The sequence below is a fragment of the Vidua macroura genome, chromosome 3 (assembly GCF_024509145.1).
Source record: "Vidua macroura isolate BioBank_ID:100142 chromosome 3, ASM2450914v1, whole genome shotgun sequence".
In the NCBI taxonomy this organism is placed as follows: Eukaryota; Metazoa; Chordata; class Aves; order Passeriformes; family Viduidae; genus Vidua; species Vidua macroura.
The window spans coordinates 41,962,133-41,977,804 of NC_071573.1; the positions used below are offsets into that span (position 1 = coordinate 41,962,133).

A 15,672-nucleotide genomic window follows, 5' to 3' on the forward strand; every position below is an offset into this window, starting at 1 on the left:
ATTGGTAATTAGTATCTTTGTTTTGTTCTGTTGTGTTGACATAGAAGCCTCTTGTCATTAGCAGCTATTTCTTGCTAATATATTGGTTTATGAGTTTTCAATAATAAAGTTCGTTCCCATTTTTGTTGACTGAGAGTTGCTGTTTGAATGTTAAGTTAAACTTAATTTACTCTCACAACAATATAGTAATATCTGAAAAGACTATTATCCCTGGGAGCAGAAACTACCTGCTAACCTCTCCATGCAATAATCACTACCTGGAGTATGTATTTGAAAAGAAAAAAACAAGCTAAGCCATGCAAGCATGATGCTGCAGTTTTGTTCCTAGTGTAATGTCTCCTATTGTCTTCCTATGCATTTTTTGTCATTTTCATCGTTCTCCTGATAAAATTATAAATGCTATTACACAGTAAACATTAGAAATGTTATTCCAAATAAAATCAGCTGAAAAGAGATTAGTTTCATTATTTAAACAAAAGAAATATTGCTCGTACCATATTTGCTTCTGGAAATTGAAGAGTGAAGATGGAATAGGGGATAGAAAAAAGACTGGAAATTTGCCCTTGAGTCTCAACCTGCTTGGAGTTGAAAATAAACTTTTATTTTTGAAATAAAATTTTCTTAAATAATGTTCTTCAAATTGTGCACTTGTAGCATTAGCAACTCATTTAAATAGCCACACTGTAAAAATGGTTGGTCAGCATTGTATTTTAATGACAGTTTTGCTCATGAGAAGTGCAAGACATTATTCCATCAATAAATGTATGACAGTCTGAATCCATGTGTATTAGAGAAGTCCATGGCATTGCAAGAAAAAGAAAAAAAACATTGGTCTAAAATTGTAGCTGACGAAAGACACCCTAAATAAGATTTAGGAATTGCTCTGGCCAGAAATTCCTTTGGTATATAGGTAATTTCAGCTGCTTACCTTTAGATTAAAAATATTACTAGTGGTTTTTAGGAAATCAACACTAGATAGTCCAATAATCCTCACATATGTTCATGCTTTAAATAGGAGAGATGGTGTAATTCTTACAAAATAAACACATAGTAGGAGGGAAAGGAAAAAGCTCCTCTAAGATGTTAAAGTGTAAACACAGGCTCTTGTAATAAAGTACATGGAAAATTACAGTGAGAAATGAAAAAGTTGTGGAAAAAAGTCAGATTGTAAATTATAAAGAAAAGAGGAGTGGATAAATCTATCATTTAACCCTAAGGATAACTGTCCTAATTTATGAGATAGTTAGGAATGTAAAGCTGATATAGCAGATGAACTACTCAAAGAAGGGGGGAAGGGGGTACATGAGACTAAAAAGTAAGGCAGGAATTCAAGTGAAAAAACATCTCTAAAATTTGGGATCAGCACATGGATTCTAGAAAAACCTCCGTACTTAAACAGAAGACATTAAGTTCAATGATCAAAGTGGAAGCTACTAAAAGCAAACCTAAAATCAAAATCAAACATCAGTTCAACTATCTTAATGGCAAAGGAGACATGGTAAATTTCTCATTACTAACATCTTTACATCATGACATAATATGCTCATTTGTTCCAAGTTTCTGGACTGTGGGTGCTGACCCCACCTCTTTCCCTAGAGTCAGAGAATGCAATTATGAAGTTGTGAAGCGTTGAAGATTTACTATGCTCTTCCCTACTCCTTGCATACCCTTAGTCTTCAAGGTCAAGTAACTTCCATCCACCTCTTAAAGCTTGCCCAGATTATATCACCATGGTGATTTACTGTCACCAAAAATTCTTACACTATTCAGTAATAAATTGTGAAAATCTGACTTAAATGAAACTTCAACCTAAGAAACTCTAAAAGGGCTCATCCAGTTCTGGTCACTGTATTTAGTGATGGAAAAGGGAAAGAAACACATCATTATACTGATGAAAGCTGATATTATAGCTGATAAAATTCTGTGATGCTACAGGCTGTGACTATATGTTCTAAGTAACTATTTCTAATGAAAAGGAAGCTTGGAAATTTTCAGGAGGAATAAAACCTTTTGTTTGGTTAGGAATTAATTTTGTACTTGGCTGTTCTGGCAGCATATTATTACTTCTACCCTGGACTACTTTTGTGGGTACTGGCGGCTTTTGCTGCTCCTGTTTTCTTTCTGCTTTGACAGTAAGTTAAGTTTCATATGCTGTTTGGATTACTTTGTGTTAAGATAAGTGTTAAAACGCTGAAGTCAGGCTGTAGACACCATATGAGAGATTCAAATAGCAATTTTTAAAAAAAATCTCATATCTAAATTCACTAATGTAATAAATGTGCGTGATAAAATCATAAATTAACTTGCACATAGTGCAACTAAATGTAACAGGATTTACAAAGTTTAAATATTGTATCTCAATCCAGACAGTGAAAAGTTATAATTACATTGTGTATCCTGGGAGTTTATTACAAGTTCACTGATGTCTTTGTACTGATTAGGACCATGTAGTTTTTCCAGAAAATCATCTTCTTTGTCTGACCTACTGTTTTCCAGAACACTAAGTTCAAGATCAGACATGTTAGATGGCAAGTAAGAGCTAACTTGAGTTACTGACTGCTTTTATCCTGTAGAGGTCTGCCCCTTTCCTGTATTCAGATCCATATCAGATTTAACTTGTTTGCTTCTCAGTGTAGACATTTCTTGAGTATATCAATCACCCCTGTTCTCTTCCTTACTCATCTGTTGGGCTTTCTGCTCTTCTTCTGATAATGATGCCTCCATCTCAGCAAGGTTAAGTGAATCAGCAGATTCAGCACTAGTCCCCATGCTGGTTTTAAAGTCACAGTTTCTCCTCAAAAACTGGACTGGAGATGAAGCTGAAGGAACTGGCACAAGATCTGAAGTACTTTGAGCTCTTAGACTTGTCTTTGAAATTCTGGACCTGCTGGATTCTTGCTCTGTATCTGACCTATCTTGCTTTGGTCTTTCAAGCCACAGAGGTTCAGGACTGCTGTCACAAACTTTTGAGTCTCTGCCTGTACACTCAGCATTGGTGAAATCTTCTGAACAAACTGAGTTATCTGGACTAGCAACAAAGTCATCGGAGTATATGAATTCAGAGCTGTTTTCAACATTCCTGCTGGGGCTTAGTTTATGACCACTTACAACAGACACATAATCATGCTCCATGGTTTTATGATGGATTAAGTGTGTTGCATTGTTGTAACTTCCTTTTGCATTAGCATCTGATGGGAATGCTGCTGGGATTTGAGCTTTTCTATATTTTTCCTCATGAGCAGATTTTAAGAGAGTTTCCTCCAGTAAGGGGGCTGTAGTTATTGAATCCTTCCTGGATAGACTTGCAGTAGACTGTTTCTGCAGGCCAGGGGATATACCTCCTGTCACAGACATTGACTCTGAGAGAGCACTGTTTTCTAACGAAGTCTGAACAATTTTATCCAACTGATTATTCTGCCTTGAACTACCTCCTGTGCCACAATGCTTGCAAGACACCACATGCTGTTCTTCAGTATTTCTGGCCAACTTTCTCTTGGATAAGGGGCTTCTCTCTTTTAGCATCTCCATTTGCTTTTTTCTGTACTGCTCCCTCCTTTCATGAATTATCAGCTTATCCGGGTTGGTCTGCTGCAGCCGTAGCCTCAGTGTATCTGTCAGCCCATACAACAATTTCTTTCTGGGAGGTCTGTTCTCCTTAGCTTTGCAGCTCCTTTCACAGGCTGGCTGTGCCTCGGGCACAGCTTTCTTGGGTCTTCTCCCAACCCCAGAAGACCCTGGGGAGGTGGCCTTTTGACAGCCTTGTTTGAACAGAGGGCTCGTGATTTCACTGCTCCTGCCAGGCCCCACAGGTGTCTCTGCAGGCCTGAGGGCAGCAGAGCGACTGGGGGGCCGTGAGGCTGTGTCTCCACTCCCTGGGGCCTGGTAGAGGCAGGCAAGATGAGGGTGTACAGCAGCATCAGGAACAGCGCTGCGGGTGAGCACTGACAGCTCCGCCAGCAAGGCACTGAGCAGTGGCAGCTGCACCAGGGCGTTCTGGGGCTGTCGAGGGCTGGCAGGGTGCAGCAGCAAGGGCCCGGCACTGGGACGTGGTGGACTGTGGCCCTTGTCCTTCTCCTGCGGTCTCTGGGGCTCGATATGCTCCCATCGCCCCATTGTTGCTGGCGGCCGCTGAGGCTCAGCCGCCTCACGGCTGTAATAGAGCAGCAGAGGGCAAAAGACGTTGCCTTCCAGCTGCTCACTCTCCTCCTCGTCCTTCTCCTCCTCCTCCTTCTCATCCTCCTCCTCGTCTCGCGACTCAGGAGTGGTGGCAGGCGGTGTGGCAGCGCGGGGGGTGGCGGGACGCACGTCACCGCCCCCCAAGCTGGCGAGGCAGTAGCGCAGGACCAGTTCCCCGACGGGGCGGCCCGCGGGGTCCCGCAGCGCGAAGCGGCCGCGCCGGCCGCAGGATGAGGGCGCCCCGTGCCGCTGCAGCAGCTCGGCGGCAGGGCCCAAGGACACGACGCAGCTGCCGAGGAGGCGGGGAGGTCCCGGGGCGCGCCCGGGAGGCAGCGCCAGGAGCAGGGCACGGAGCGGACGGCGGCGGAGCGCGGCGAAAAGCGAGTCCGGGCGCCAGCGGAACAGGCAGCGCTTGCCGCGGCCGAAGGGCAAGGGCTGCCCCGGCCGCAGGGGCGGCGCTGCGGCGGCGGGGCGCAGCACGAGGGTGGGGAGGTCCAAGAGGCGCAGTGCCACGGCCGGGTGTTCCGCGGGTCCCGGGAGCTCCACGGGCCCCGGCTCCGCCACGCGCAGCGCCTCCACCAGCACCTCCAGCGCGAACAGTCGCTCCATGCCGGCCCGCAGTCCCGCTCTCGCGAGAGTCTCGGGTGTGCGCGGGGTGCAGGCGAGGCGGGCCGCTCTCTCGCGAGAGTCGCGTCCCAGCACTGTGCTGCGTGTGCGGCGCGGCCCGGCGGCCGCGGCTTCCCGGCCCTCAGCGCCGGGGAACTCGGGGCCGGGGCCCTTAGGGGTGCTCGGCCCCGCGTCCCACCGGCGGCGGTGTGCCTCCAGCGGCTCCAGCGTGCCTCCAGCAACCATGTTGGCCGCCTGCCCTACTGGCTGGGTGGGGGGCAGCGGTCGCAGCCCACGGAAACAGGTGCTCGCCAGTGTCTGAGCGCAAGCACCTGGTGTGTCGTGGCAGCAACCGTCGTGCTCCTGCCCTCGGCTCTGAACCCCCTGGTCGTGTGTTCCCAGTGTAGTTCTCAAGAGACAGGAGCGGGGGTGGGATGGGCCCTGTGCTCCGTCAGGAAGCAGGAGTGGTGTTTGTGGAGGGATTGAGGGACCTTAAACTGTTTTCACATCCACAGACTCACTAAATCAATTGGGTTGGAAAAGACCTCTGAAATCATTAAGTCCAGTCTTTGACTGAACACCACCATGTCAGCGAGATTGTGGCACTCAATGCCATGTCCAGTCATGCCTTAAAACACCTCCAGGGGTGGTGATTCCATCACCTCCCTGGGCAGCCCACTCCAATATCTAAACAGACTTTCTGTTAAGGAATTCTTTCTAATGTCCATCTAAACCTCTATTGGCACAGCTTGAGACTATGTCCTCTTGTCCTAACCATAGTTGCATCCTGTTCCTGCTCCAAGAGAAATATGGGGGTGTCTGTGTCAAGGGCTGTATACTGAAGAGTCTTTCCACAGTATCTTGGATATGCATTGATAAACTCATAGTTTCTCCTGTCTGCATGTAAAGTGGGAGTTGAAGTGAACACACTTGTGAAGAATTTCATTCCTCAGCCTGCTGCCTGGCAAAGAGAGTGCTCTTCCCTCTCTGGCCATCCTTCCCTTACACCACAGTCTCCTTGCCACAGGTACAATGAATACTTACTGAGATAGAAAGAAAATTGTGTTGTTTTCTTCAATTAGTAAGTTGACTCTAAAACAAGGTCTCCTAAACTGAGGATGTTGGATTAAAATTACAGTACACCTTCACCATTTACCAGCAGCAAAGTAACTGGAAGAAAAACCAATCCTCTCTCTCTTTCTGGTTATTTCCTCCTTTTTTTCCCACTTTCCTTCAGGTAAGGAAGTGGGAAATTCACAATTTTTTAGAAAAGCAGAAACCAACAGGAGGTGGTCAAAAAATCCAACTCTTCACTGTTGGTCAGATCCCTTGATTATTATTTAAAGGACACCTTTCATTAACTGTTATATCTCAGAAGAGCATTAAGGAGTTTGACTTCTGTCTTGTGATTAGGACTCAAGAATTACGTAATTGAGTTCTCAGTTCCTCCACTGCCACTATTCTAAGCACGTGAGTCTAAAGAGCTACACGTCTTCTGCCATCAAGGCTGCCAGTGTTCACATGTGGTTTGTACTGGCATTGTGGCAGGCAAGACAAATGGCCAGTCTGTTTCACTACTGCATTCATGTCCTGCCATATGTCATCTGCTTTCCTTGTGCTTCATTTTCCTCCAACCAGTTCCCACATCAGGAGGGCTTGACAGTTTAGTAGACGTTCTCCATAAAGGAGAAATGGCAGAAGAAAGACTTCCTGTTACACAGAAATTGACAGATTTTGTAGTAGTTAAATGGTCACTCTTGAGGTTGCCACAAAGACAATGGATCAGCATTTTGCCTATTTTATAGATGGACATTACCGTGACTGTGAGGTTTAGTCCATGACTTCTATTCTCTTATATTTGAAACTTCCCATCTTTGTAGAGGAGGATGCATCTTTCTGTGTGGTAACTGGAACTGGAGTTTGAGGGTGAATTAGGGAGGAGCCTGTTGCCTTCTGCAGAGAAGGCAGGCGACCTGGTTTCAAGACACAGCATGACGACCTGGCCTCGCCCGGGTCACTCGGGCCACAGACATGCACAGACACCAATGTGGTGGATGGTCAAATGGTGTTTATTATCGCATCTCGTAAGGTTAAATAGTCAAGGGGGTCTTACTACGTCAAAGGGGGACGGTGGGTCTGGCTAGGGTTAGTAAGGAGTGGAAAACTACTGGAGTTAGGAGGGGCTGCATGCTTCAGGGGTGACTGATTACCTATAGCAGGATGAGGGGGGAAGGGTCTTGCTTTCCGTCACATCCTGAGATTTTCCGTTCGCCTGTCCCTATCTACCACAGGAGCCATGTTTTTTTTTTAAGATGCTGAATCTCTGCACGCTGAAGTTTTCAGTTTCATGGCCCTGAAAATCAGACAACTCCTGTAGTTTGTTTTGCACAGAAAATATAAAGTACTGGATACTTGTATAAACTATAGGTGTTAATAAGCTGTGTAAGATCAGTCAGCAAGCTAGTGACCAAACAATTATTTCAATAGAAAGGAGTAAGGAATTTTAAGTATGTTCCAGTTGGTGTGTTTTATTAAGTCAATCCTCTGGTTATGAGAGCATATTTCTATTCAAAATAAACAGAAAACAACATTTTGGTTTTGAATTGCAGATTAGAAGAAAAAAGGTATTTTTCTTCCTAATAGATTTAGTTACTACTAACCACCATTTAAAGGAGACTTGTGATAAGACTTCTTCAGATTACATATCACTGAAGAGTGATTTAGAAAACCATCATGCTGCGGAAGTGGGGTTATGAAGCCCAGATTCATTACCTCTATCACTCTAAATACCACAGGTACATATTCGAATCTACATTAGTTACATTTAGTAATCTTCTTCTCAGTTCTCCTTTCTTATAAATAGACTTTAAATTTTCTGGCTTTTTTTTCTAAAAGACTGGAAGACAGAGGAATTTTGCTGATTCAGTGAAATCTTTCACTGACCTTCTTTGTATGTTTGAAGTACCAACTTGCTGTCTCAAAAAATTCCAACCCAGACAATTGGTATCATTAACAGCAACTCAGCAACTTTGGTTCAAATCTATCTTTTGAAGGCTTTGAGATGTCTTTTTTTTCTCTTAATTCCTGTACAATTTCAGATTTATCGATCTCTCTTCACTAAGAGATCTGTCTATACAATTATGTGTCTGTTTATGGATTGAGACATATGACATTTTAAAAAATTCTTGAGAAACCATGGATTTTGCTAGATTCGCAATTGAATCTGCCTATTCTGGTGTTGTTCTAAAGAATGCATTTTTTAGAGATCAAATGCTGGCATAAAGAGCCACTGTTTACCTGCATATAAAATTGCTCTGCAGAATTTGCAGGGCAATGCATGGAATTTGTGCAAATATTTGGCCTGGTAGCACTCTGATTCAGAAAGGAGTCAGACAGTCTGCTGGAATATTCAGCTGCAACATAATAGCAGTTCTTAAAATACTGCAGCTTAAAATGCCAACCAGAGAAAACTTATTTAGTCTTTTCTCAGTTGTCTGTTGAGTCAGCCACTTATGAAAGGGCAATAAACAGGAAGAAATTCAGGAATTAGCATGGCAGTCTTTGATCACTCTCTTCATCAGTTCAGAAAAAATATGAAAATTTATAAAATACATGAGCAAAGCATTTGAGGGTTTTGCAATTTATTTAGGTTTCTCTCTTGAAGAATCTAGAAGAAGTTTTGAAAAGAAATAAGGTCAAATAAAAAAGCTGAATCTATTCAGAAATTGCTGTTTGCATATGTTTTGGTATATAGTGCAGTCTTGCAGGGAACTTTTCTGTGTCTAGATTCTACTTCATGATCCTTAATTTTATGCTGACCCAAATCTAGTGATGTATGGAGCAGTCTAGGAACACTTGCAATGGTATTGTTGGCATAGGCATTTTGTTATCCATCAAAATGAAGGATACTGTGGTTTTGCCCCACTTCTCAATGTGTACTCGCCTGTCCACAAAGTGCCCTATTGTTTGGGTGCTCAGAGCAGCTGGTACAGAACCTACTCAGGCATACAGCTCCAAAATTCCTCCCTTATGTTGCTACCCTAAAGATGCTTGTGAACTCCTCTTACTTCAGTGTGATAGCTCTCATGTTTATTTTCACTCTCTGCTATCTTTAGCAGACTATGGGAGTGCTAAAATAAACATTCTTTGCCTAGTCATGTGGCCCTTCTCCATTTGGCAAACACCCATCTGTTTTCTGTCTTTTTAATGATTTTATCACTTTCCTTAGTATTTCACTTTTTCAGAGTGGTGAGAGTTGGGGCTTATGGCAGAGCTAGTTCTTCCAAGTCAGCAGAGGTGGCACACAGGATTGGTGGGGGAAATGGTTGGTCTTTGAAATGCATGTGCTTTTCACAGACAGCTTAGATATACAACCCATGCCAGGTTGTCTTCTGATTCCAAATTTTCTTCAGGGATTAATGGGATTGCAGCAAAGCACAGCTTTTCATTCTGTACTGAGCAGTCATCTGTCGCCCTGTTCTTTTGAAAGTTTTAAAGTTGTTTTAAAAGTTTTCTGTGCTTTCTGATGTTCACGTATTTCTACTGAAGTTTCACACACACTGTCATGTAAATAATGACTGTTTTGCATTCTTTGTGAGAAGAGAAAATTAATAGACTGTTAGTTTAACCAGTGTAGTTAAAGAGGTAGCAATTTCATCTTCCAATCCACTGTCACTTTTAGAATTCTATCTATTCCGAGGTCAGAAATAAAGCTTCCTCTTTTCCCTCTTTTACATCTAGCGTAAATGTGTGAGTTATTTCGTGTCGTAGTGCGACAGTCGTGATTATCTTTCTTAGATGCAGCAAAACAGAGTCCAAGTAGACACCTAAAGGAAACAAGGAAAAATCTGGCAAGTACTGTGAGAGCCAACAGGAAGCAGGTTGCAACAAATACAGGAGTTCAGAAAACTATATTGAACGTGACAGTGAAACATATCCACAAGGGTTGCAACTGAGGTGATTTCTTTTATTTGAAAAGAATTTTTATTAAAGCAAATAAGACATTTTTGCTTAAAACAAAACAATAGTGAAGGGTCAGCCTCAGGATTCAGCTCATTGAATATTCTTTGTATAATGACCAGCAACATTCAAAGCCAATTTCCTTAAATATCTGGGTGTTATTAGCACATGGAGGCTTTTCTATCAGTTTTTTATTTTATATAAACCATCACAAACTCATTTGGTGTTAACAGAAATTCCATGGGTTTGCATGCTGTCATTTATAATTAATTAATCTATCATTGTTTAAACTGTGTTAGTTCCCATCCAATAGCTGTGAAGCTCTCAAAAATCCTCAGAAGGATTTGATTTATTTCCTTTGGCTTCATGGTTGCAGCCCATACTTGTCGGGCACATATGTAGTGAATGAGGAGAGGATTCCAGGTACTTAGCCATCCGAAGAGGACAGCTTAATCACACAACAGATCAGCTCCTGGATATGTTTGAGAAGCACAGAAAATCTGCAGCAAAAGTTTTTGTCAGGGTGTGGGAATCCTTAAAATTCCTGTTGTAACTGTATGGCCAGAGAGGTCCTCAGCTCCTTTCAGAGATGTTGTCTTTGCAGGCAGTGATTTTCAGACTCGTCACCTCCTAAAAGGATATGTTTACAGCATTTCTCTAGCTCAAGCTGGGAACCATTTGAGACAAATTGCAGTTTAAATATCTGACACGGCTTCTGACAGTGAAAGCTCTTGTGAGCTTCAGGGTGGTTCTTAAAATCAATTCAATACTTAGATGAGATTTCATCAAAATAAAAAATCAGAGATGTCTGCAAATATTTGAGTAGGAAACAGTATTGTGTTTTTGTACCATCCCACTGATGACACTCATTGTTTAATCTGTCATAATTACCATTGTAAAGTATGTTTTTTCAGAGCTTTTTTTATAGTACAGCTGTTTCATTTGCTGCGCATTTTCAACCTCTGATGTTTCCCTTTGTCCCTTTAAAAACAACTTAAAACCAATTTGACTGTTTTGAGAGCTCTCCTTTAGAGAGAGAAAAATAAAAAGAGACAGGCGTGTTGCTGTGCAGATCTGGACCAGATCCTCCTCACTGGATATGCATGAGGCTGAGTTATAGCCAGTTGCCTGTGCCTGGTGGGAAGGGGCAGAAAAATTCTGTCCCACTTAGTAAATTGGATTTATGAAGCTGCTTGTTGAGATTGCAGAAAGAAGAGCCAATATGCTCTGTATTTTTCATCTCCCTTCTTGTTTTCCAAGGAGACATGATGCAAATCCCATGGTTTAGTAAGGTGGATTGTGAGAGAGATAGCTCTGTCCTGAATGTTTGTCCCCGGCTTGCCTGACAGTGGGATTTCTAGTTGAAAGGTAAGGTTCTTTTCTGGGCTAACATGTTCCAGGGATCTCCACAGTGCTGTCCCTCCCTCATGCTCCATCCCTTCTAGCTTCTGTCCTTACTCTTGCTCTGCCAGGCAGCAAGTGTGAGTACTTCCCACTGGTGTTCTGCTAATGTCTGTAACTTGTTGACTCTTTCTCATCATGGTAGTGGCTGTGAAACTTCAATGTATGGACAGGGAAAAATCATGACCCATAACATGGCTTTGTTGATTAGAAAGAAAGAATAAACTGTATTTTAGGATGATAAATGTGGGAATCTGTAGATCTAGCTTCAGTTTTCTCTTTTGACATAGATCTCCTCAGGAAAATTTATTTTCTTGGTGCTTGAATTCCTCTTAGAAGACCAGGGTTTCACAGAGGTGCTGAGTGAATAAGTATACCCTGGAAGGGAATAAATATTTGATTTGCTGAGAACACAGCAGCCCTGTCCACCCCACAGGCCCCTTTCCCTGGCCAGTGATGGTAAGTGGCTATCATCTGGATTGTTTCGCTTGCCCCTGAAATGCAGTACCATAGTACAGTGGTGAGGCCACTAGCCCTTCACCAGCAACGAAGAGCAGATGGAAGCGAGCAATTCCTTATTGCAAGACCCACTCAACTCTGTCCCGCGTTTCAGAAGTGGCACTGCAGTACAAGGGGAGCCACTGAGAGGCCGGTGCATCGGCGAGGTTCCCCATGTTGTCATGCAGGGCTCTTAGGCACTGAAAATGTGGCAGCCTACCTAAGCTCCCCAGCTCCTGAGAGGACTGGTCCAGGCACGGCACTGTGCTGACACAGCTGCACTGCTGCTGCTTCTTCAGCTGGCCCCAGCTGGGGATCCCAGTGCTGCACTCCATTATGGAGTGTAACTGTGTCTATAGGGACTTTTTACAGGTAGTCACAATGCTGGAAAAGTAATTGATTGAAATGCAAATAGCCCTGTGGGCTACAGCTAGGAAGCAAAATAGACTTCTGTCTCTTGCACTACACTGTGGATCTGTGTGGCAGGATGAGAGAGTGCTGTCTGTTGTAAGCCCTTGACACAAGGTCAGACAAAAGCTGTGCCAGTGCAGAGGCCTGGCTGGCCAAACTCCCTCCTTGCTAGCTCCACTGACCTTTTGTGAGCTAATTCAGGGATGTCTTTGGCCCAGTAAGTTCAGATAAATCATCTGTATTGACCTAACACAAAACTTCCTGGTTTTGCTGGTATGTATTTTAAGTTTATTGCTATTTTGGTGCAGTTTCTTGCATTTCCTTTTTGAACAGTTCCTGTTGGAAGCATGTATTGTTTGGGAAGACATGGCATTAATTACTGTGTGAATTATTTGGTGTGTGGGTACCATGGAAGAAATAAATACATGGGAACTGTTCCAAAGTGTCTTTAATGAGTTCAGTCATCCAAGATCCTGATTTCCATCTCATAAATAATAAACTGTCCTCAATGTGCTAATTTAAATTTGCTTTTAAATTGCTTATTTTAATTTTGGAGAAGAAATAATCAAGAAGAAAAAGTTCTGAAAAATGCAGGCCTGCTGTGTTTCTGTACTAGGTCGCTCAGGGGTGCAGTAACTTGTCCTCTTCTCCATGCTAAATCCTGAGACAGTGAACATGTGACTAGGCTGGTAATGGTTTCATGTGAAATTGAAATGCAATGAATGAAAATACATATGAAATCTTTGCTCCATGGAATATAACCTTATGAAGCAAGATCTTTGCCATCTCCTTTTGATGGGATCTCCAGTGTTGATTTCCGCACTGATCGTTTGCTGTTTGGAGCAGTGGAGGCCAAAAGTGTTTCTCTGACAATAGACCCAGCCTCTGGCAAGGTAATAGTGTGTGCTCAGCAGTGACCCATCTGCTTCTTCAAATGCAACATCAACAGTCTTTTAGATAAAGTCTCATCCAGTCTTGCAGTAGTGGGTGAAGTATTTTCAAAAAGCCTTCTTATATTTGTGGACACTTGTTCAAGGCATGAATGTACTGTTAACTGGAGTAATGATTTCTTAATGTGCTGACTATAAATAAAAATGTTTCTGCTCCAGGCAGGAAGATCCTTACACTCAGAGGGTTTAGTACCAATATAACAGTTACCTGTGAGATTTTTATGTTCTGAAAGCATCCTTTTAATTATCTTTTTGGGTTTTTTTCCACTCAGCCCTTTAGCTTCAGTAAATACATATGATTTTACATGAACCTGTGTTCTCTAGGCTCTGTAAGTTCAGACTAAACAGCTCATAGCACAGCAAAAATACTTCAAGAAAGGAAAAATAAGCGTATTTTGCACATGCACTAGCTGATCATACATCTTTCAGATTTGTTAAGATTCAATACCAGATGAATAGACAGGAATAGGTTTGGATTGTTTGTGCAGACGTGTGTGTAGACGTGTGTGCAGACACATCTTACTAGAAACACACTCACCAAAATTTAATTTCAAGAGGCAAACCAGTGAAAAACCTGAAGAGGTATTCATTTTCCTGCCCTGGAAGGAATAGCAGCTTTTTAAAACATTAATATCCTCAGTCAGGAATCACAAATATTAGTTTGCGGTTCCTTCAAGGGGTAAGAAGAGATAAAAATAGAAGCCATTCTGAGACCTCCCAGAGGGTGACAAATGTATTCATTCATTTCCTTATAATGATATCTTTCATGAAGGTCTTAACACTGGAAATTCTCAGAGGAAGATTCCTTCCCCCTAATACCTTCTCACTTCTCTTGAAAGCTGTCTGTATCATTGCAAGCAGGCAATGGATAAAACACTTTCTGAAAACTCAGCTGTGCTTCTGTAGGCTGATCTTAAACAGGAAAAAGGCTTATTCTGCTGAGTGCACTGGGCAGGTGGTGCTGTGACCTGTAATGGGAGTGGGAGTGCCTGGATGTGGTGCAACAACAAGAGAGCGAATGGCCGTGTGTAATTCCTAGCAAGAGGTGAGCAGACCAAAACCCCTGCACCTCTAATCTGTGTGTGGAAAACACTGCACAAACAGATGTCAACTTTGCAGTAGCTTGCATTTCACTCTCTGCTCCTCACATTTGCATCTCTACTACCCTGTTTGTTCATCTCCACTCTAAGGGCTGCACTAATACTACTTAGTGGAGGCAACCTCTGCTGAAAGGGATGAGAGCCTCTTCCAGAAGTGTCAGGTCTTCAGATTAGCAGACTGCCTCTCTGAGTAGCTTCCTGCTGTGTGTTGGTTGTACAGGAACCAAGACGTGTTTAGCTGCCTTGGTTAAATATCTGCAATTGAGTGGGGTGATTTTGAACTCTACACTTTGATCTTTGGTGAGATTGGCAGACAGAGTGGTCAGTTGCTCTATTTTTCTTGCACAAGATTTTAAGAGTATTTTTCACAACCAGAGCATAAAGCAAAACTAAGCACATTGATACTGAGAGTTAGAGATGGAGCCTGAAATGGTACAATTATTGCAGGTGGAGCTTGCCTGGCCAAATGCAGGCTGAACATAGAGATGAATAGAGATGAACCCCGAAAAATTCTGTTTGACTTGTTACACTATAAATGAACCCATAGCCGATAGTTCAGGGGTAGTTATGTGCATCTAGGATTGCATCCACAGTTCCCTGCAGAGGTCTCTCCATGGCAGTCTTTTCAGAGTAAGGGGTCAGCTACAGAAGACACAGGACTGAATGGCACCACTCAAGTTGTCCAGTCAGTGCCTCTCCAAATACAGAAAGGCATGCTGCAGATGTGCAGTCATGTGCTCTGTAGCTCATATCACCCCAGGATGCTGTACATTTCCAGGCTTCTCACAACAGACTCCAAGTCTGTGCTGGAAGACAAAATGCCACAATAATTGTGTCACAGGAGGAGAACAGGAGAGATCAAGGGCACTTCTAAGTCCTCCCGACTAGCAGGAGATTTGCTGGGTGACATTTGCAGATGCTTCTGGACCCCGCACTGTGCTGCAGAGAAAGATAAACAAAACCCAGCAATCCCTGTTGAGCTAATCTGAAAGGGGGTTGCTTCCCAGTTCCAAATCTGGTGATTAGCTCAGCTCTGTGCATGCAAACAAGAGCAGACAGCTGATGGATGCTGATACTTAAAGGAACACTGATGAACCTTACATCTCTCAGTGACCATGTTTACGCCCTTAACTGACCCAACAGAAGTAAAGTCCTTTGTCTTACATTTCTGTGAAAAAAAAGATAAAAGGGATTAGGAAGAAGTATATTGTTCAAGAAAAATGCCAGCCTTAATTATTAAACTATACTGCTCTAATTTTACTCCTATGATTTCCTGTGTACAAAAGATCTTTAGTAGGAGGTCTTTTTTTTCTTTAATAAACAAAGGCTTTGCTTTGCAATGTGCTGCTGATTGGCACAGTCACTGTATAACATACAAAGGCAGATCTTTAAACAATGTGCTGTGATCTTATCTGATCTGCAAGCTGGATAATATATCATCAATATAATTTGTGGCAGGATATTTGTATAGATGTGGTGAGGTGTGTTGGAAACTCCTCTGAAATCACACAGGCAAAAAGGAGAAAATATTAGCTTAAATAAAAGATGCTATCAGCTTAACAGCTCCATGA

General features: G+C 42.8%; 1 protein-coding gene across 1 annotated transcript; it reads right to left on the reverse strand.

Moving 5' to 3' along the window:
* Nucleotides 1-692: 692 nt before the first annotated feature.
* On the reverse strand, nucleotides 693-5,028 carry MAP10 (microtubule associated protein 10). Its single transcript, XM_053973280.1, has 2 exons — nucleotides 2,388-5,028; nucleotides 693-1,592 (listed from the first exon to the last, which is right to left on the reverse strand). Exon 1 carries the CDS (start codon nucleotides 5,026-5,028, stop codon nucleotides 2,653-2,655), a length of 2,376 nt encoding a protein of 791 aa, XP_053829255.1. The 3' UTR covers nucleotides 693-1,592; nucleotides 2,388-2,652.
* Between the last annotated feature and the right edge of the window lie 10,644 nt (nucleotides 5,029-15,672).